General features: G+C 43.4%; 1 protein-coding gene across 2 annotated transcripts in view; it reads left to right on the top strand.

Annotated features, from left to right (window-relative positions):
* The first annotated feature begins 11,120 nt into the window (after window positions 1-11,120).
* LOC147884904 (uncharacterized) overlaps window positions 11,121-21,424 on the top strand; it is a 45,913-nt gene continuing 35,609 nt past the window's right edge. For both annotated transcript variants that reach the window (XR_015543567.1, XM_087397743.1), the window contains exons 1-3: window positions 11,121-11,627; window positions 17,011-17,066; window positions 17,575-17,636. Coding sequence is in view for 1 of the 2 variants with exons in the window: in XM_087397743.1 (XP_087253869.1) it covers window positions 11,152-11,627; window positions 17,011-17,066; window positions 17,575-17,636 (594 nt within the window). In the remaining variant the exon portion in view is untranslated. The remainder of the gene's footprint in view (window positions 11,628-17,010; window positions 17,067-17,574; window positions 17,637-21,424) is intronic.

The following is a 21,424-nucleotide window of genomic DNA, read 5'->3' as shown; positions in this document are numbered from 1 at the left end:
AGGATACTATCTAGGTTGAAAAATATCTAACGTAAGTCTAGACATCCATTCCATACCTATATAATATCAACTTTTGTTCTGAGATAATGTAGGACTTTTCTTTGCACATAATGTGCAATGTATAATACCACTAATTTCCTCTTATAAGCAAACTTTGTTTGCAATGATCTCTAATGTATAATGTGCGGGTTGATACAAGCTGGCAATTGCAAGCTACACAATTAGCTAGACTTTCATCAAGTTGTTATCAGCTGGCAAATGCAAGCCACAACTAGTGAAAGCCAAGTATTTTCTTATAACTAATAAGTACATATAAACTATAATATAACAATTTCCATGTGCGAGTAATTACTGATCAGCATATGCGAATCACCCACTGGCACATGGTTCAAAGGTATTTTATACCTATATGCAGGTGGTTACAAGTCAGCATAAGCAGACTCCCCACTGGCACATAGATATTTCCAATCATTGTCATATATTTTTTTACTAGTTTTATGATATCTATATATAGGCAATATAGCTAGTCAACTATTAAAAATGTGTTATTGCACTATATTTTAAAAGCTAATGCCTACGAAAAAGAAACTTTTCTCCTTTTCTTTTTGTGAAAAAAACTTTAAATATATTTACATGAAAACATTCTTTGAAAAATAAACTTTCAAATCAACAACCGATAACCCATCAAATTTAAGCTACACATTTATCCATTTTGCATCCAAGTGTGGGTGGATATCAGCTGACCTAAGCGAGCCCACCACCGACACTGGACACTTTTTAAAAGGATATGAAAGCTCACAAAGTATTTTGGAAGCTTTCTTAATCCTTTCTTCCTTGTCCTTCTTTGTTTTTTTTGAGACTCCAGCAAAGCTAGATTCTCGGGAATGTGAATAGTATGAGGTTGGCACAACGTATATAAGAAAATGCACCGCGCGGTATGTTTCTATTACTGCACGATATATACCACAACCTTGCTTGGTATAGTCTAGGACCGTGCAGTGTAGACAATCCCCGTGCGGTATATGTTAACACTGGGCGGTATAACAACCATGATACCGCAAGGTAGTGTGGTTTTACCGTGCGGTAACAGGCTGGAGCCGATCTCGGTTAAAAATCGTGGCGAGGGCAGTTTAAAATGCTCCTGGGGGGGTTTAAAAACATTTAAAATGTTTTAATTCGACGAATTAAAATGTCTGTTTTAATTGCCTCGCAAATCCCTGCTTCCTATGTCAATTCCTCCAATTTCATTTCATTCTATTCTCTATGTAGCATGGCTACTATCATCCTTGAGATTGAAGCAAAATCTTTCTTTATCCATCCTGCATCTGTAGACAAGAGGCGTGCATTACCACCTTCAATCACGCAATGAAATTTTTATGCATGCGAGAAAAGAAGCAATTCATGCCAAAGCTTTATATTCATTTTGTTATCACCAACTAAAAATTATAATGTGTGCAAGGTTGCCTTGGTATTGGCTAGTAATCTATCCCAAACAAACTTCCAAAGTCTGATCTATCTAGATATCCACTAGAACATCAGGGCATTGATCATCTATATTTCTCTAGCCAATGTCCTATTTTCAATATGCTGATTATGAATAATCTATAAGCTCAGTCTAGATACCTCTAGCCCATGTCCTGTTTGCAATATGTTGTTTAAAAATAATATATAACTCTGTCTTCATGCATTTGATACTTAGTAGATAGGGTTACCATCTGTGATCGCACCTTCATGTGCTACGCTTGAATACAGACAAACTGAGACAACCAGTGTAGATAGTGCAGCTAAGTCCAATTGCAATAATGGAGCATTTGCATTAGTTGCCTCGCCCCCTCAAGCCAATAAAAAATTCATTCGAGCCTGAGCGCTCTTAGAATTCTTCACCTTTATGCCCCAGGATTATAAATGGGTGGAAGAGAAGCTATCACACGCAAAGCAAGTGCAAAAGAATGGCCATTCTCGGCTTTGGTTTCTAGTAGAATTTGTTTTGCAGCTAGCTTTTGGAGTACTTTAAAGGATGACATCTATATACAAGAGCAAGTGTTGGCCTGATTAAAAAGGAACTCTCGATGTTGATTAAAGGAGTAAGTCTAGACATCATTATCTTCCCTCAAGAGGACATGAGTACACTAGGGACTGCAAAAAATCAGGTGGCTTTATGAGAGAATGGGAGAGTATGCATATATTTTACAACATAACATTAGCATGCTAAAATATGTTCTCTCAAAGTCTAGGACCTTAATCTCCACGATTCACAACACCATGCATCATTGTAGAGGACTGTGTTGTTCCAACAAAGAAGGCATAAACATTCCTGAGGAGGTAGTTCCAATGAAGGAGATGGAAACATTTCTGGGGAGTTAGTTCGTTGATTCGTTCTTGAAATCCGTTCTTGAAATCTATTGGCCAATCTTCACCCAAGGTCAGAAATTGGTAGACAGATTCACCTTCGTTTCATTTCAATAGAAATATGATTGTTGTTTTCGATTAATATTTAGGGCTTTGATTGGAACTCTCTATTGGCCACATGCATGAATAAATTTTATTGTACTTGGGCTCTTGGTTTGCATCAATTTCAACTATACTATTTCTAACTTGAAGTTTGAATGCAATATAATCCATAGAGTAATCCGTGGCTTTGGAACTATTCTAGCTTCTCAAGATGCAAGAAGACAACAAAGCTCTAGACCAATCGACAAAATCCAAAGAGGCTACTGTGCATGAAGCTGAGATGATAGTACAAATTGCTAAAAGGCATTTATGCTCATGGATGATCTACAAAATCGAAACCATGAGCTAATCAAACACATGGAGAGTTGTCAGGAGCACCCACCTTGGGGATCTTTCTTGATGTTTTATCTTCTTTCATATACAGACTTTGCTCAAACAAAATTTATGTATATTTACCCATTTCTATGCATAAGAGAAAAATAAGATACTAGACAAATTATATAGAAAAGAGACTCATGAATCATATGTGGTTTATCCTTCATCTTGGCATTGTAAAACTTTTCATTGTGCTTTGAGAGAGCATCCTTCATCTTGGCATTGCAAAACTTTTCATTGTGCTTTGAGAGAAGTGACTTTTCATTGTGCTTTGAGAGAAGTGGACTTTAATGCAATCATGGCATCTCACACTTATCACATATATAATATCTCCCCCCCCTACCCTCTCTCTCTCTCCCTCTCCCTCTCTCTCTCTCTCTCTCTCACACACACACACACACACACACAGAGTAGACATCCATATTTTATCTTGAAAGCATCTCACACTTATCACATATATATAATCTCTCTCTCTCTCTCTCTCTCTCTCTCTCTAAGTGCACACATAATATTTTTCTCTATCCATCACACCCACATTTGCTCTCTCTCCTATGGACACTCAATAATAGGTGATCCCTCCCCCCCCCCCCCTCTCTTTCTCATGTACACGTGCACACACATACATACACATGTCCTTTTTACAGACTCTCTCTCTCTCTCATACACAAACAAATTCTATTCTTGTAACATGTGCGTGCATGCACACATAGAGAGGATGTAAGGGATCACTATTAGTTGATAAAGATCCCTAGTCCCATAGATCTTGAAGGGTCTCAAGTGGACTTTAATGCAATCATATTATCTCTGTGTGTGTGTATGTGTGTGCATAGAGAGAGAGAGAGAGAAATTATGCATATATACAAATATATACATTTATACATATGTATGCATGAACCATTCAGTAACCTAGGTACTCACTATGTGGGCCTTGGAAAACAACTATAGTGTTCCATGAGCACTCCAAAAGGAGAACAACCATATCTCTTGCTATGCCAATGCATCATGCAACTATATAGGCATGCAATAATGCACTTGAGAAAATTGGCTGGTCACCAAGATGAAAAAGCCTAGGAGGGGAAGCATGTTTGTCATTAGACACATACGAAGCAACCAAGGACACAACGTTGGCCTACAATGAGGTTGCGAGGGCATTGTATGGTCTAAAGGCTCCTTTGAGACTATTGAAAAGAAGCTCTTTATACCTTTCTCTTCAAATATTGAGCTCGTAGTTCTGAAAGCTTCCATCACTTCTAGTCAATTGACCTCTCCTCCTTTTCCATTGATTTGAAAGCTGCTATTGCTCTACTCAAGCAATCTCTTCTCCTTTACCTTTGATGGACCCCTGAAATTTGCATATTTCATAAGTGTGGGTAAAGGCAAGCCATCTTCTGCTTCCCTCAGTTGTCAAGCAACATTCCATGTTGCAACAACCCCATCCCATTGTCCTTTCAATTTGTATCCTCCTCAATAGAACAACAAATTCATTAAACGATTGTTTTTCTATAGGATTAGCCTTGCACTTGTAGTGATGAAGCAAGCCTGTCTACAATAGTTTTTGGAATAATCTTGTGCTTTTGTAAGCGTAGCACATAGCTCACTTCTAGTAAAAAATCTTTCTTCAACCTAGCATAGCTAGTCTACCATGATCTGAGCGAGAGACAAATGAAAGCATCTCAAAGTTATCAATTGTTGAGCTCGAGAAAAAAACATGAATCTTTGTTTTGATCTACATCCTCGGGCTGGTTGGTATGGTAGGTCATCTTCCTAGTAACCTGGGTAGTGCAATCAATGGAGGGAGCTTTTGCGCACTTCCTAGCAATTTGACATTTTATTGGAAAACTTGCAATCACCCTAGACTCTACACTGAGGAGGCATTCTAGAAATTTGAGGCTCCCTAAGCCTGACAGTAGTTCTCTCAAGGAAGAAAGGCACAGAAGAATGTTGCTAAGGCTTTCCAAGTCTCCAAAATCAATTTGAAAACTTTCAATCTTTTGACAACTTGGAATCCTAAGGCTTTTAACGATTTGAAGTTCCCAAAACTTGGCGGTAGTTCTTACAGGAGTGACGATCCTTAAGATGAATCCTCACCCTCTACCTTGTGGGTCTCAAGGACATTGTTGAGCGCTACCCTCGGCTTCTTTCTCTTCTCTAAATAACTTTGCCTCAGGCTATTGGGAAGTAATCTCGGCCAACAAGGCTTGGGCAACAACCAAGGTGATGTGACAATGACAATGGAAGAGGCAACCCTAGCCATCCCGCATGGTTGGGGAGCAAGAAGAGAGAGAGAGAGAGAGAGAGAGCTAGCGCAGGGATTTTGGAGTGAGTTTGGTGGAAAATTCATTTCACACACATGGGTATTCAAGGCTTCTCCTTCATGCATGCCTTCTTCATGTATGTATGTATACACATGCACATGTTTGTGTTTGTGTGTGTGTGTGTGCGCGCGCACACACACACACCGAAAAAATTATTCCTAAAACATTCTGTAAAAAGCCAAAAACATAAGAATATATATTTGCCTATGGATGACATGGCCTAGAGGCAAGGATTGAAAGACCCCCACCCTAGTCAGCTCAAGGGGAATGTGTTGAGCACTTTCATAAGCAATTGTCATTTCTTGACTACATGGTATGGATAAAAATATATCGCAAGCATTGTAACGATTCAAGATGATATTGTATAGGCTTTAATTGCAACAACAATCGTTGTAAAGCTTCTTTGAGTAAGATCATTGCAAGATTTCCAAGATGATCTATAGAGAAATGACACCAATTTTGACGGGGACCTGATGCTCAGGGAATTTTTTTGTTATATATATATATATATATATATCATGGAAACACACACACACACACACACACAACACAATGATGACACCAACAAAGTGGTGATCCATTTAAATGGCATTGCCTCCCAAAAGTTACCACGCTATTCATTTGATTGTTTGAATTGGACACTTCATGGTGGTCTACTTTGTAGGCTTTATGAGTTATGCTAATCTCTTCCACATGGCCTCATTTGTATATATCGTGATTGTTGTGACGTTTTAGAAAAAGAATAGTGTGTTGTTGAAATCTAGTGGTCATTCTTGTGGTTTTGATTCATGCATGGTGCAAGTGGTGATAGAATCTAAAATTTATACTTCAAGGTGGTTAAAAGAAATTGTAGGTTTGATAATGCAACCAAACACATATAGATTGAACTTTGAATAGGTTGAAGTTTACATTGTATTTAAGTAGACAAAGTTATAGTTTTCCCGACTACCATCTTGGAGGAATAGCCTTTGGGGATAGTGGCTTTTCCCGCTTTATAAACTACCAACACCCCTTTTTCACTTGCCATTGTTGAAGCTTTGTGAGAAATTTTGCAATTATGGCTAGGATGCACAAAACCATTGCAATCATCTTCCTATTTGCTCCTTTGCAGTTCTGGGAGTGCTATCCTCTCCATTTGTCGTGGCTGGGCAAAACTGCTCCTCAATTTCTTCTCCCTCACCTATTATTACACCATCTCCTTGCTCACTTGTCATTTGGAAGCTCGTTTACATATCTACGAGACTGCCAAGATATCAACATTAGAGAGTTTGAGAAAAAGGCCCGTCTCATTATCACTCTTCCTTGCTCAACTTCTTAGTACCCTTATGAGCTATGGCATCTCTCTCGGTGGCAATCTCATTTGGTTTTTTGGGGCTTCATGGATGTGCCTTCATGGCCACCCTCATTTTACTTCCCATAGTGTGGCTACTATGAAGCTTTTGATCACACAAATTCCTTTCAACATTATCCATGGCAAGCTCTATTATATTCCTAGTTACATTGTTGATGGATATGTATTATTGGTGAAATTGAAATTAGAACCACTCAAACTTTGGTGTATTGAAATGAATTGTGGGTAACCTCAAGAATCTAGTTCAACATCATTCTTTCCAATGCATGCACCTCAATGATCGATCAATTTAGCAAAAGGTAAATGACTTCAAATAGACTGTGCAAGCCGTGGGCCAAAACTATGGTTCGTCATTTACCTTTAGCAAAATTGATCGATCAATTTTGCTAAAGGTAAATGACTTCAAATAGACTGTGCAAGCCGTGGGCCAAAACTATGGAGATAACATTACCTCAAATTGAGTGCGCTACAAATCTTGACATTCTATAGCTCCTAGTAGGTGCAAGCCTAGAGCTTCAAAGTAATTGCAATGTTCTACAGGGGCAAGGCCTACCGAGAGCAAACATGTTTGGAGCAGATACCAAATCTCAAATCACCCTCACCATACCCTCGACCAAGATAGTTAGTCCCATCGTGAAGCTCAATATTTTATTGCAACCAATGGGAAATTGAACTCGAGTTTCTATTGCCCTTTCAACCAATGTCAAGCTAGCTTGCTCTAAGCTTCTACATCCAAGATCTAGCTTCAATAGCACATGTTCAATATCAAGCACTCCTTACCGATACTATCAAGCTACTTTGGCTAAGGTATTGATACAACTCACTTTTACGAATCATTCTTGAATCACTTCAATCATTTATCCTCGGGCTTGTATACTTCTACGTTTGGGTCAATTGCTTTGATGTCGCACTCTTGTCAAACTCATTGTTCGATACTGCTCTTCATTGTTGAATTCTTGTGTTTTGAATCACACCTCCCACCATGGTTCTTTTTTTGTAATATCCATGTTGGTTTTTTGCCATGGCCCCCTCCTCCTTCATCATCATCATCGTCCTCATACAATTCGCCATTGCATTTCTTGCCTTGCCTCTCCCTATGTAGTTCTTAATAATCTCAACATATGAAAGCTTCATGCAAGCTATGCAAATCCACGTTTAAAAGTTCTCTCCAATATCTTATTGAAACATCACGAATCTGCATTGGAAACAAACCCATTTCCTAAAATCTATGCAATCCCTTGATAGTTTATGTGTCCACCTCGCTCCCTCCTATTCATCCAACTTTCAAGCAAGCTTATCGACCTCTAGAGCGCAATCACTTTTTTGGATACCTCTAGGAGCTGGAGGGTGAGATTTCAGATCTCCAAAAGCTCCAGATCCTTGCCTTACATCTGAGCCCTCCCCTCAATCGCACACACACATGCCCATCTCTCCTACTCCCATCCTTAACGCATCCATTGCAGCGCCTCCTTCTTTGGCTGCTGTTGATCCCCTTGTTGGACTGTGCACCACCGAGTTGTACTGCAAGCTACTCCATGGTTGGAGTATTTAAATTACTTCTCCAAAGAAGGAAGCACCTACATTATGGGGATAACACTATATTGCATGACGATGATAATGTCGTGTGTGACTGAGAGGTTGAATTTGCCTATGATTTTAGGGAGTAGACTCAACGCAACTTTGGCTTGTTATTCCAACATCCCCTTCAGCACTTAAGCTTGGTTGGAACACTCCTCCCGGTATCAAAAACCTGGCTTTTCCTTCAACCCTTCGGAGTATGGCCGATGGAATTTTGTTTCCTTTTCGTCAACTCTTTCGGCACCTTGTAGGTTCCTCGGAAGCCACTTGGGCCATCATGTAATCAGTTTTCAACATCTTGAGATATCCGTGATCTTCATTCACCCTCCAAATGACTATCGTTGAGGATATTATCCACGGAGAAAAATAGGTACCCGTGCATCTATCAAAGCTTAAGTGAGCTTGGCGCAGTTGCAGCAGACAGCACGGAGTGGAAGGAATATGTTGAGTGGCGACGTATGGCACGATGATCAAGCCAAAATGGGTGCAACATTTTTGAAGCAACAATGCATCACTTTGCCATATGTTTTTAAGAAAGCCCACAAACACCTCCTTGAGCTTCACAAAACGTTCCACCACCATGGCTTCCCGTTAGCTCTCTCAGCCTGATTCGCTCACCACCACCACCTCTCCCCGCCTTGTTGCCTCATGACCCTGAATTTCATTGCAAGCATCCCTAACTACTTTCCCTGGGCCATCATTTGTCATCCTACAAAATCTATTGTATCGATATCAATCACTACGTGAAAGGAATCAAAAGGAAACAATCATTGCTTTTGTGTGATTTTCAGTTAAAGAAAAATGCAATGTTTTCTCTGATCATCTACCCGCAATGATTTGAGGTGAACACATATTGGCTAGCACACTGCTACTCACTGGCATGTGAACGTGCAGCTTGTAGTTGCCCTAGAGTGAATTGTCAGTCCCCTCCTACACCCTCGTTTCCCTTCAAATCTACAATTGAAATGGCTTCCTATTTCGGAATGGGAAAATTTGTGTTCCTAATTACACAGAGGTTAAGAGAAAGAGTGTCATGACACTCGTACTGCACATGAACATCCAACCATGGAGCTCACACTCAGCCTCGCAAGCCTGGTGCTCTACAACGACAATGGTGGGGTGGTGTGGCAGAGCGTTGATTACCCCACATATACACTTACCGCAAACCAGGTGCTTTCATTGGTGTTGAAATATCAAGGCAGATTTCAGATAAGATGGGGTGGTGGGTATCAAGGTCCTTGGCCAGCAGCATCCTAGAGTGTTTCTTGCACCACACCATGTTGTGAGCTGCATCTGCAACTATAGCGGAGAGCTCGTTGTAAACTTGTGTGACTCAACCATGCCATCCTTGTCCCTCGATCGCCAATTCCTCAGATCTATCTCAATATCCTTGCTCACAAATGCGCCACTTCCGTGTTTTGTGACAATTTTGTTGTGGATGATGGATTTGATTGAAGGTAGCTGTCGAATTGGAGGTGCTTTTCTTTATCTCAGCTTCGATTTAGGGTCCCTGTTGATTTAGAGATCCCCTACACAATCGTGCCCAAGAAAAAAGTAGCACGACATCATGAAAGGTCTTTCTCAACTCCACCGGATCGAAATCCTGCTTGATAAATAAACCAAAAGCAAGAGAACAATCAATACATGGTACCCCAACCCAGTCGCTCGGAGAGTAAAACTGGAAAGAAACATGGATAGATCGTTATGCTACAATCCTTCGCATCGTTAAGGAGAGATGTCGTGTGCTCAAAGAGGTCATCTTTTGTGTTTTGTTCTTATTCTTTGCTTGCACACTGTTGTTCATCTCTTCGCTGTGGGGTCTCTCAAGCTTACAAAAATTTCATGGTAGATTGAATGCAAGGGGAGCAGGTGGCTGTGGCGGATTAATGGCGAGGGGAATCCTTTCTCTCTCTCCTCTTTGTCTCTCTCTCTTTCTCTCTCCCACTTATACATACTGAAGCAATCGTGAGCGGCAAGGCAAGCAAGGAAGAAAGAGCGCGATATTCAAATTCTAAATGGGCGCCTCCCAATTGAGCAACACGTGGCTTTCCTTCTCACCCTCCTCACTCTGCTAAGCACGACATATGGCGCCTTAGAGCCCTCCTCCGCCGCCACATGGTAGCCTCTTGTGCCTCCCACCGTCCTTAATATATAGTAAGAAGTAGTGAATGACATGACGTCTTAAAAGTATGAGTAAAGTTTATAAGTTGAAGTAAGTATATATGTTAATGTCTGCATACATACACACTAATTACACACACACACACACACACACATGCAAATATGATTCCCTCTTTGGACACAAAGAGAGCGAGAGAGAGAGAGAGAGAGAGAGAGAGAGAGAGAGATGCAAGGAGGCTCCTGGTCAAGCTACTTGTTACGGACAATCCTAGATGGAAGGGGTGATGTGCTTCCGTGATGCCATTCCACGAGAAAGCCACTTCACTCTCAAAATGACTTGTGAACTTGCAATGACTGCATAAGGTTGGCCTTGGGTAACTACAATTAGAAAACCCAGCATGTTTAATGTAGGTTGATGTTTCTTATGCTAATTTGAAAGCCACCAATTGTTTTTTCCACTCACCCACCCATGGTCCGACATATCCCACCTAGGACATATGTTGGTAGGCAACACGGAGTCATATGTTGAGATTCGAACGAGGCAGCCACTCAAGTGGGAAACACCCTATTGCTCGGTTTAGATGGGGCAGTGGTGGCCATTGTTGCACAAGCAAGCCACACAAGATGCCCGTCCCACCTTGTAGCACACGTCGCACACAAGGTGTCCCGTGTCCACATCAAGGTCATGGGTTGGTGGAGATGCAATCTCCATCGTTGGATCAAGCCCTAAATGAGTCTCCCAAAAAGCGACAGCCGTACCTGCCACATGGCAACAACTCCGCTTCCCTTGACGGCTGGGAAAGGCCATGTGTCGGCCTGCCTGGACGGAATCCGACGGGATTCGGCTCCCGACCTACCTGCCCGAATCCGGAATCCCGGGAAAGGCCTCCCGCTGGACGTTCCCTACTCCATGAAGTCGAGAAGAGGCATCAAAACGTTCAAAACCTTGCAATCCCGGCGATGGCTTCCCCTCACAACGTCCGGCATTTCAAAAGGAGAAGGAAAATCGCTTCAGACGACATTCCCACTGCCACTGCACTTCTCTCTGATTTCGCCCACCACGCCCCGACTCATTGCACCTTTCGCCCAAGTTCTTCAACCAGCCAGCGAGCTACCCTGGAAAACGATGACATCCTTCCTCCCCACGTCCAAGAGAATTCCGCAACGCCTCATGCATTCCACCAGTTGGAAGCCTTCGCTTTTGAACCACCCAGAATGCCCAGCTCAAAACGTGTTGCAAAACAGCTTCACGATAGTCCAGCTGACGTCCTACGAAGAAGCCCTCACAATGAAGCTTCAGACTGTGGAGAGAAGACAGATGCCGATTTCAAAATGGGCCAAATCATACCTGGAGCGTGCGAGGCGCTGGTGACAGTAGCTCATGAATTGGTGGCTGCACTGGATGGCCGAAAGTTCGCACTTCCTGTAACTTGCGTGTAAGTCTTTAGCTGTTTCTTTCCCTTATGAAGCTCCTAGCTAAGTGTAAGCGCCTTTCTTAGCTTCCATCCAGCCTTACTTAGAGATTGTTTTTCTTCCTTTATATAGCAACAAAGAATGCCATAATTCAACGAAGCGGCTTGTGACGGCTGTAGTCGCTCCTTTAATGTTGTTAAACGTGGATCGTACGGGACGCTGAATTGTCCTGGGCCCAAAGAAGGTGCCACGTATGTGAATGAGGGAGGACGGTTGGTAAGCGGGGGGAAATTAAAGGCGTAATGGTTGGCTTTGGGTTTTGCTCATGAGGCCGATCTGCCCTAAGGTAATGCATCTACGTTGATCGTCCTGGAACGACCCATGTGAGGCCCTTGGCCTATGTTTATAGGTACGCTTAGTCCATAAAGCTAAGTTCACCTACCAGTGTATAAGTGGATACATCTAATACCACGTCTGGCTTGGTGCATGCACACCACGTCATGCAAATGGGTTGGAGTCTTATCTCAAGGGTCCGTGCTAAATCTTTCTTAGCTGGCGTAGCTGTTCATATTTACTAATTGTCTTCTTTAAGGCAGCCATTATGTTGTGTCCACACCTTCCTGGGGTAGCAACATGGCCCACCAAACCCACCAGAACTGGTTGTCCCACAGTCCTCAACAGGGCTGTGAATATATCCTTCTTTAGGGCTGGCTGTGGGGCTGAAGGATGCCCAGCCAGGGGCCCATCTAGAGGGTAGAGGATGTAGTGCAGAACTGCAGTCATGTGGGCTGCTATGCAGGCCTGAATAGGCCCTGATATAGGTCCATGCAGTGGGCAGATGGGCTGGCATATAGCCAGAAAAAGCACCCGCAGAAGGCCTCATATAGGCCAGAATAAGTCAGACCTGGCTGCTGGTCGGGTCAGTTAGAGGCTATTTCCGTGTCGGCATATTTGCTGAGATTTGCTTGTGCCTGCCCATGCTTGCTGTGTTCCCACGATGAGCCCCTTGATTTAAGGGGACGAAATCCAGCATTTGTGTGCCAAGTTGGAGAGCAAAAATTTCGCTCTCCAGCCTAGCATTATGGGGCTACACCAATCTGCAGCTCTCTTATTCGTTGATGGTCCTGCAATTCATTATCCAACCACCGAAATTCCTGTGTGACTGGCTGTGGCAGCTCCGTGGGAACGTATGCTTTGCCATGCTTCAATTTGCCAGGCCTGTGGGCATTTTCGCTGGCCTGGCTGATCATGGGAAAAGCCTCTTACATACTGGGTGGCCAGTCCCTAGTCTGTGGTTTTACAGACTGGCCAAGTTGGCAGTTTGTGGCAGGTTGGTTGGCGGATTGACTGAGGTCGGCCAGTCACTAGCCCTATAAAAGATCCCATTGAGGGGTTGGGTCCTTAGTTCAATGCAGGGCCAGCTATTGGGCTTCACAGGGTACACACGTACAGACTGTAAGAGAATACCTGTGTATGCAGGAGGGAGCAGCATGCAGAGCTCACCCAGAGCAAGCTGCTGAAGCCTAAAAAGAGGCACGGGGGGTTTTATTGCATAGGGCTCAGCAAACAGAGCTTGTGTTGGTGACAGACCTCAGAGTATGTTTGCTGCAGGCGTTAGTTCAACTTTGGAGCTTCCTTTGTATGCACGTATTTGCGTACATACATACATACATACATATATATAGGAGATTTATTTTGATCTGAAAGTGCTCTCCATATACTTCTTGTATCTGCACAATCTTGAAGTACGGTGACTCGGTGTTTGTACCATGGAATATCTGCTTTATTAGTTGGTGATTGCAGGGCATTATTCTATCTACACGTTGTTCTAGCTATGCTCTGCTACAGTCAAGTGTAGGTGTGCTTTCCAGACTACACACAGGCTTGGGTTTAGCTAGCCCTCGCCTTGGATGCCATTTCAAACTAGTTGTACGTTAGGATACATCGTTCTATCCTATCACTATAAGCAAGTGGCCTCTACCGGGTAGAGAGCCAATGATGGGTGTCGAACGAAAACCCTCCTTTGCTACCTCAATCATCAGCACAATGTCGGGAGGAAAAGAAACTGTGACTTCAATCTCCTCAGGTTCGGCGACGGGAGTGGCATTAGTGTCCTCCATTGTCTCAGCTTACGTTGTCTTGAGGGGAGGAGCTACCTCTGCTGAAAATACCCACCAAGAACTCGCAACCAACCACAAGTAAATCCCCAAAAAACCAGTATAATGAATGCTTCGATCTTCAGCCTGCATGGGATGCAAACAGGTCGCTCAATGCTGAAGCAGACAGCTCCACCAATGCCTGGAAACAGCCCAGGATCTCAGCTCCCCAGAACACGAGTCGAACAGTCCCAGAGAGGGCCCTGAAACAGCCCAACCTGAAGCAAGGGAGGCGCGGGCAATCAGTAAGGGAGGGGGCCTGAAAGGCGGCCTGGCGCAGCCAGACAGCAAGCTGAAGGGGGGGCGTGACACGCGACTAAACAGCAGGCTGAAGGGGGTGCGCAACGCGCGGGCAGACAGGCTGAAGCGGGGGGGTGACCCGAGCAGGACGCTGCCAAGGGGGCCTGTACGGCCAAGGCAGCAGGGCGACCTGAGCAGGGTGCTGCCAAGGGGGCGTGTGCGGCCAAGGCAGCTGGGCACGGCCAAGGGAGCGAAGCGCTGCCAAGGGGGCTGGGTGATGGCGACGGGCGGTGGCGGGCAGCTGCAGACGGGAGCTCCTCACTCTTTTTTGTGTGACAGTGTGTTTTTTTCCTCATGCATTGCACGCTGTTGCTGAAGAACCTTCATCACATATTGGTGATGTGGAATCAAGGACCATGCTGAGATTGTTATATCAAATCATCAAAGATGGTCAAGTTATTGATTAACCCTTAACAAGTGACGAAGAACTCAGAAGGTCTACAAGTTTCCAAAGGCATCTGATAGGCTCAATGTGAGTCATGCATTAATGACCACTATTAAAGATATAGACGAGCCTGAAAGATATGATGCCAAGGACAATTCCAAGTGGCAGGAAGCCCTGAAAGAGGAGTATGATAGTATCTTATGAAATAAGACTTGGGTGCTAGTAGATTTACCACCAGGAAAAACTTCCATCATTAACAAATGGGTCTGTCCCGATTGAAGTGGAGTGATGGAAGTGTGGAAAAGTATTAAGCCAAGCTGGTTAAATGCCAAACATCACATTGCCAGATAGATAGTAGCCCTTGCCACTCATTATGGCTGGCCTCTTTTATTAGATGGACGTTAAAACCACTTTTCTAAACAGTCATTTGAAAGAGGTCTATATGGACCAGCCGCATTAAGACCGGTTTTCTAAACGGTGATAGTGGTGCTTGCGTGTCATTATGGCGGTAGATGGATGACGTTAAAACCACTTTTCTAAATGGTGATCTTAAAGAGGAGGTCTATATGAACCAGCCACATGGAGTTGCGGCTAAAGCCAAGGGAGGTGGTCTGCAAATTGTGTAAGCCTTTTGAAACAAGCAACTCTGCTTGGTATGCAACATATAGATGAACATCTTCATGCAAAGAGATTGAATAAAAGTTCATCTGATTATAATCTATATACAAAGCATGATGACAAAGGCAATATAGTCCCCTCATTGTCTTATGCATTGATAACATCGTCATCTCTTGTAATAATGAGGAAGTAATGAAATAGGCCAAAGAGGACCTGAATAAAGCCTTTGACATGAAAGACCTTGGCTTTATGTATTACTGTTCATATCCCAAACCAAGTATGTGAATGAAATTCTCAAACTGTTCAGAATGGAGGATTGCAAGCTGATCGATACGCCAATGAATCTAGGTGAGGAATTGTCAAAAGATCAAGATATTCTTAGATGGCACCTTACGTAGGCAACTTGTAGGTAGCTTGGTATATTTGACCAGCATCAGGCCAGACATAGATATTGAGTGAGTGTAGTTTCCAATATATCGCTAATTTAAAGAAAGCCATTGGAAGGCAGCCAAGAGAATTGTCATGTATGTTGAAGAAACCTTGACTCATGGGATCAAATATAAAAGAAGCAATTGTCTAAAGTTGTCTAGATTAGGCAGGGTGCTTCGATGACAGGTTTACTTCTGGATATTGCTTTAAAATTGGATCAAGTGGAGCAGAAAGAAGCAAATTATGTCTTGTTTATCCTTCACAGAAGCTGACTATAGAGCATCCACTATTGAGCCTGTGAGGCGATGTTGAGGAGAATCTTGAATGACATTGGATTCAAAAAGATTCAACTCCGTTATTGACTGATAATCAAAGCTCTATTAAGTTGGCCAAGGATCCTGTATTTCATGCTCAGACAAAGCACATTGGGTGCAACTTCATACGTGAAAAGGTACTGAGCAATGAAATTCTATTGTCTGACAGAAGATCAGGTGATTGACCAAACCTCTTGCCAGGATTAAGCAAAAGAAGTTCTTCAACCTAATGGGCATGAAGCCTAATCCATTATTCATCAAGGGGGATTCTTGGAAAATGTGATGAACTATGGAGTTAGTTCACAAAATCACCCATGGGGTTACATTTGGGTTAGAATCAATCAAAGGTCAAATGAATGGTAGGTAGACTTTAGTTCCGAGGTTAGGACATCCACGTTGTTATGTCATGGATAGGAGTTAGAGATTTTTTAAGGGACGATGTGGCAAGCTCCCACATACATTAAGGGGATGGGTGCCACATGACACCGATCAACTGGTCTATCTCATGTGGTCTTGCACGTGTCACACAGGGCGCAGGCATGAACTCACCATGTCGCTCAGTCCAGCCAATCAGATGCAAGTTTTGCATCTATAGCATGTGTTTGATGCACTTTGATTTTGCACATTGTGTCAATGTGCAAGATAGGATGGGGCTGAAGCCTTGGCTTTTGTGAGAATTCACCAGGAAGCTTCGTCCTCCTCACCTCTTCAGCTAGGGTTGAGGTTTATTAGTTTGCTGTTGCTGCAATGTGTGCACTCTCCATCTCTAAGAGTGCTTGTAGCCAGTGATTGGCATTCCCATTTGCAGCAATTCACATTTATGTGTATACCTGTGCATGTGTGTGGAGGGCACTTCAGTCCAGAAGGCCTCCCCCTTTTTTTTTCAGTATGCTGGAAATGTACATGATCAATATATAAGGAAACATGACATTTGTAAGAATTGTGCATGCAAGTGCTGGATTTCAAGTGTCCATGTGTGAGAGAGAGAGAGAGAGAGAGAGAGAAAGAGAGAGAGAAGGGGGGGGGGCATACATGTCGGAAATTGTCTCATGCAATGTCTTAAATCATTTTCAGAGAGAGAGAGAGAGAGAGAGAGAGAGAGAGAGAGAGAGAGAAGGGGGGGGCATACATGTCGGAAATTGTCTCATGCAATGTCTTAAATCATTTTCAAAGCACTAATGCTACCAAATGAATTTCAAAGCAGGTACAATCCATTGGTGTATGCTGGAAATCTACATGAACAATATATAAGGAAACATGGTAAGGACTAGCCCTGCAAGTTTTCATGTCCCTATTTCTAGCTGAGTTTATGCATCTCCCCCCCCCTTTCTTCTCTCCCCCTGCCTCTCTCTCTCTCTCTCTCTCTCTCTCTAGGCATTTTTGTATCTAGGCATTTTTGGTACTCTATTTCATTTCATTTTGTATCTAGGATTTTTGTAGCCATTTTTGGCATCTTAGCGGTATTACGATGAGGCCACCTAGTTGGCGCATCGTTGATGATGTATTTTCCTTTCGGATGATTTTGTGTCCCATAGGCCATGTATGGCCTTCCGTGGACCTTTAATAAAATTTCTCTCTCTCTCTCTCTCTCTCTCTCTCTTAGCCCTTGTCTTTCCTACCTTTACTTTATAGGATATTCAACTTGTGACGTTAGATATATTCTAGTCCTATGAAGGCACATGTTTATACTTCAACTAAGAATGACTATTACATTTATGTATTCGTTGTATCTTGTACAAGAGCATTCATATTTGTTCTATCTTTGCAGGTGGTCGAAGGGTTGAAGTCCTTCTCATTGGGATGAATCCTGGGCCCTTTGGAATGGCACAGGTGCATACATTGCTGTAGTAAAATGTGGTCGTAGGTTTTAGTTTGGGAGAGTACAAAGCTGCAAGGATATGGTGAGTTGGGTCTGATTTTGCGTTGTGGGCATGTTTCACAATTTGACACGTTTGCTAACAGAAACAACCCATGTTTAAAAGAGTGCAAACTCTTTCAAAGAATTTGTCTATGTTGTTACTGATTTCCAAATTAAAGAAATGTAATTTTTTCTGACATTAACAACACACATGATTCTCAAACTCTTCAGCGACTCCAGAAATCCTGAATGGGCACTTTTTTAAACAATGATAGTCACTTTGGAATAGAGGAGTGGATCACTTTAAGAAGAAAACTTATCACATCGCTTCGGAGGTTCCCTTAGAATGCCGGAGTAAATAGGCGTTTGAGGAATATTTATATTCAGCAAAAAGGAAAATAGATACAAGGGAATAATGGGCTTGTATGTGCACTTTTTGTAAAGGGAGATGAAGTAGCATCAATAGGGGTAATAATTTTGACCATTTTAGGGGTACTTGTAACAAGAATTCAATCATCTCATAACATAGATGCGTCCTAATGATTATGTTTTCTTGCATTAATTGTTTTATTGTGAGATTTAATATTGTTTGCATTCATCTTACATTGGAATCGTTCGTACACCATAAATAATCCACTCTCCCCTTCGGAGAGATAAGACCTTGTGCATAGGATCGTTAGTGTGTGATACATTGCCTTCACTCTCTCTATTGGGGGCAAGATTGCTCTTTAGAAGCCCTTTGGGATCTGGGCTGACAGGCCCATAGGCGCCGACCTAATCTTCTTCTCTTCTATCATTACAGTCTCCTTTCTGCTCCTCAATTGACTAGTTATATTAGATAACTAGGATTTGTAGTGGCATCAGAGCGAAGCGAACTCACTCCTGCCTGTAGGAAATGCCCATCATCTTCTAGCCTAATCTGATACCAATTTATGCTAGAAGGTGTTCCATGCATTGCGCATGAAAGAGATGGAGTCTTAGAACCTGAAGGTTTCTCAGGACACTGGGCAGCCACATGCCCCTCTTTTCCACACGTGAAACATTTCCCCTCCTTGTGGAAAATAGCTATCTGCTCAGGGGAAAACTGATGTTTACCTTTGAAGGCTTTTTGTGCTTGGTTCCTCCTCGGCTTTTGAGGCTGAAATTCCCTCTTTTGAGCCTTGGGAAACTCCTTTTTCTCAAACTGAGGTGTGGCTGGCTTTTTCTTCTTTGCTGTCCAAGAAAAAAGAGAAGGCACTGTGGTGGGATCCTGCATGTGCATTAAGTTTGCCACAGTGGCTGCATGCATGATGTCTTGTATGCCCTTATGATGGTGCTGGGTATTAACCACAGCTTGTATCTTTGGTGTGAGACTTTCTTACCTGGGTCTTCTTTGAGACCTTCTTGAAGGGAGTAATTTGCAAGTATGCATCCCGAAACTTCTGATTATAGGCCTCTACCGTGTCTCCTGCATCCATATGCAAACTGTCCCAGACAACGAGGACAGGGTCTCTAAAGTTCTTAGGCATGAACTGTTTGTAGAATTTCTTGAAGCCCTTCCACTTCTTTGGAGGTGGTCTGTGCACTCCACCATGCACTAGCTGTCCCTGTCAGATGTAGACTAAGCATGCGCAGTTTGGAGGACTCAGAAAAATTCTCCGTGCGAAAAGCTGCATCAAACTGCCTAATGAACTGCAGCCTTTGGAGCGCATGCTTCCCTTTATACTATTGGATCTTCATCTATCAGCTATGCTTGGGCATTCCACGGATGACTGTAGCAAGTCGTACGTACAGCTGTAGCAGATTCGCACGAATGGGAAGAAGAGATCTAAATGAGAGGGGCATTGGAAAGTGGATGACCAGAAAGTCACTGGTAGTAGAAACAGCCTGGGGTTTGTGATTTGAGTATCCAGCATGTACGAGGGGGGGAGGGGGGGGGGGACGGAGCTGAGGGATGTGGGAGGGGGGGAACTGAAGATTGTAGGCAGGGGAGGGGAGTGGATCAAGCATATGAGGAGCTGAGGGAACCACACGTAAGTCATGGGCAAGGGATGTGTGCTGAATCTTGGTGAGAGGTGGGGGGGGGGGGGGGGGGGGGACAGCCATTTGGGGGAGCAGCAGCGATGGGACAGCACATAGGTGAGGAAGGAAGGGAAAGGGGTGTGTGGAAGTTTGGTAAGGAACCTGGCAGAGAGCTACCTGAATTAAAGACGCCCATTGTTAGCACTATATTTTAGTTTGTGTAGAAGGGTGCTGTTGAGTGAGTAGTTGTCACCCCTCTTTGCTATGGAGTCCAGAGGGAGACGGAGGGGCCAGGGCCTTGCATGCGTTGGGGTCTGACCAGAATCCAGGAAATCGGATGAGTTGGGGGGGGGGGGGGTATGTAATTAAATGTGGGTTGAAGTCAGCTATGTTTTTGTAGGGGGATAGAGCGGCTAGGTGATCTAGGGGGCTTAAGGCATGGTGTAAATGGAACAAAAGTTATCGTCGAGGGGATAAGGTGACGAAGGGAAAATTCTAGAGAGAAATGAACTGGGAGTTTTTTGGGAGAGGGCTGGAGGAATGCAAAAATGCATAATGTTTTCGTCGAAGATTTCTCTCCTTTCTTCACCCCTGCTTTCCATGGTTTGCGACATGACCTTGTTGCGTTGAATAAAAAGTCATGTTACATTTTTTATGCCGTGAGCATGGAACCTTGGGTCACAAAGGGATTGGTGCAGAGTAGATTTGTTGCAACAAAGATCCTGGAGGTTGTAGAGGGAATTGCAATGTGTGACTTGCGGGGTTGAGCAACAAAGATCTTGGAGGTTGTAGAGGGAATTGCAATGTGTGAATTTCGGGGTTGAGCAGTAGCCATGAAAGCTTTCATGTCATGTACTGGGAAAGAGTTGGCAAATCAAGCGACATGCAGAACTGGTGCGATCAATAAGGACTGGGAGTTTTTTGGGAGAGGGCCAAAAATGCAGAACGTGTTGGTTGAAGATCTCTCTCCTTTCTTCAACCCTGCTCTCTACGGTTTGTGAAGGTGATCTTGCGCTGAATAAACAATCGTGTTACATTTCTGGTGCGTGAGCGTGGAAGCTTGGGTCACAGAGGGAGAGGTGCAGAGTAGATTGTTGCAACGGAGTTTGCATAGGAAGTTGCAATCTGTGGATTGCGGGGCTGAGCAGTAGCCATGAAAGCTTTCATGTCATATACTAGGAAAGAGTGGGCGAATCAGAACTGGTGCGATCAATGTGGGTGACTAGTTAGTGGTGCAATGGGACGGAGGGAAAAGCAAAGAAGGCCTATGTGGCGGGCAGGCAGTGGTAAAAAGGATGAGAACACATTCATGGCAGCCAAGGATGAGGCTATGTATGCAGTGGCAAATGGGGTCATGCTCTGGTGTTGCGTGATGCTGTGCCTGTGCTGGATGGTCATGTTGTAGAGATACACAGCCACTAGAAGGTGTCGTTTGGAAGGAGTGCATGGCTGAGTGCAATCAACTTGTGGACTGGTTGTACAGGACATTATATACAGGGGTTCTAATGTTGATAGTATGTGTGTTAATGCGGGGAAGACTGGCCAAAAATCTGCTACAGTTTATTGTCAAGATGCTGAAAAATGCAGCAGCAGTCGCATTTTCCATGATGTGGAAGAGTCCAGAGCAAGAAGGGGGGCCTTGCCTGCTTCACGGTGCAATCAGAATCCAGGAGATCGGATGAGTTAGGGGGGGAGTTATGCAATTAAATGTTGGTTGAAGTCAACTATTTTTTTGTAGGGGGCTAGGGTGATTAGGTGG

The sequence above is a fragment of the Dipteris shenzhenensis genome, chromosome 26 (assembly GCF_047967505.1).
Source record: "Dipteris shenzhenensis isolate YYH24624 ecotype China chromosome 26, Dip_SZ_1.0, whole genome shotgun sequence".
Taxonomy (NCBI): domain Eukaryota; kingdom Viridiplantae; phylum Streptophyta; class Polypodiopsida; order Gleicheniales; family Dipteridaceae; genus Dipteris; species Dipteris shenzhenensis.
Note: the sequence above shows the minus strand (reverse complement) of the source record. Positions and strands in the feature narration are given on the sequence as shown.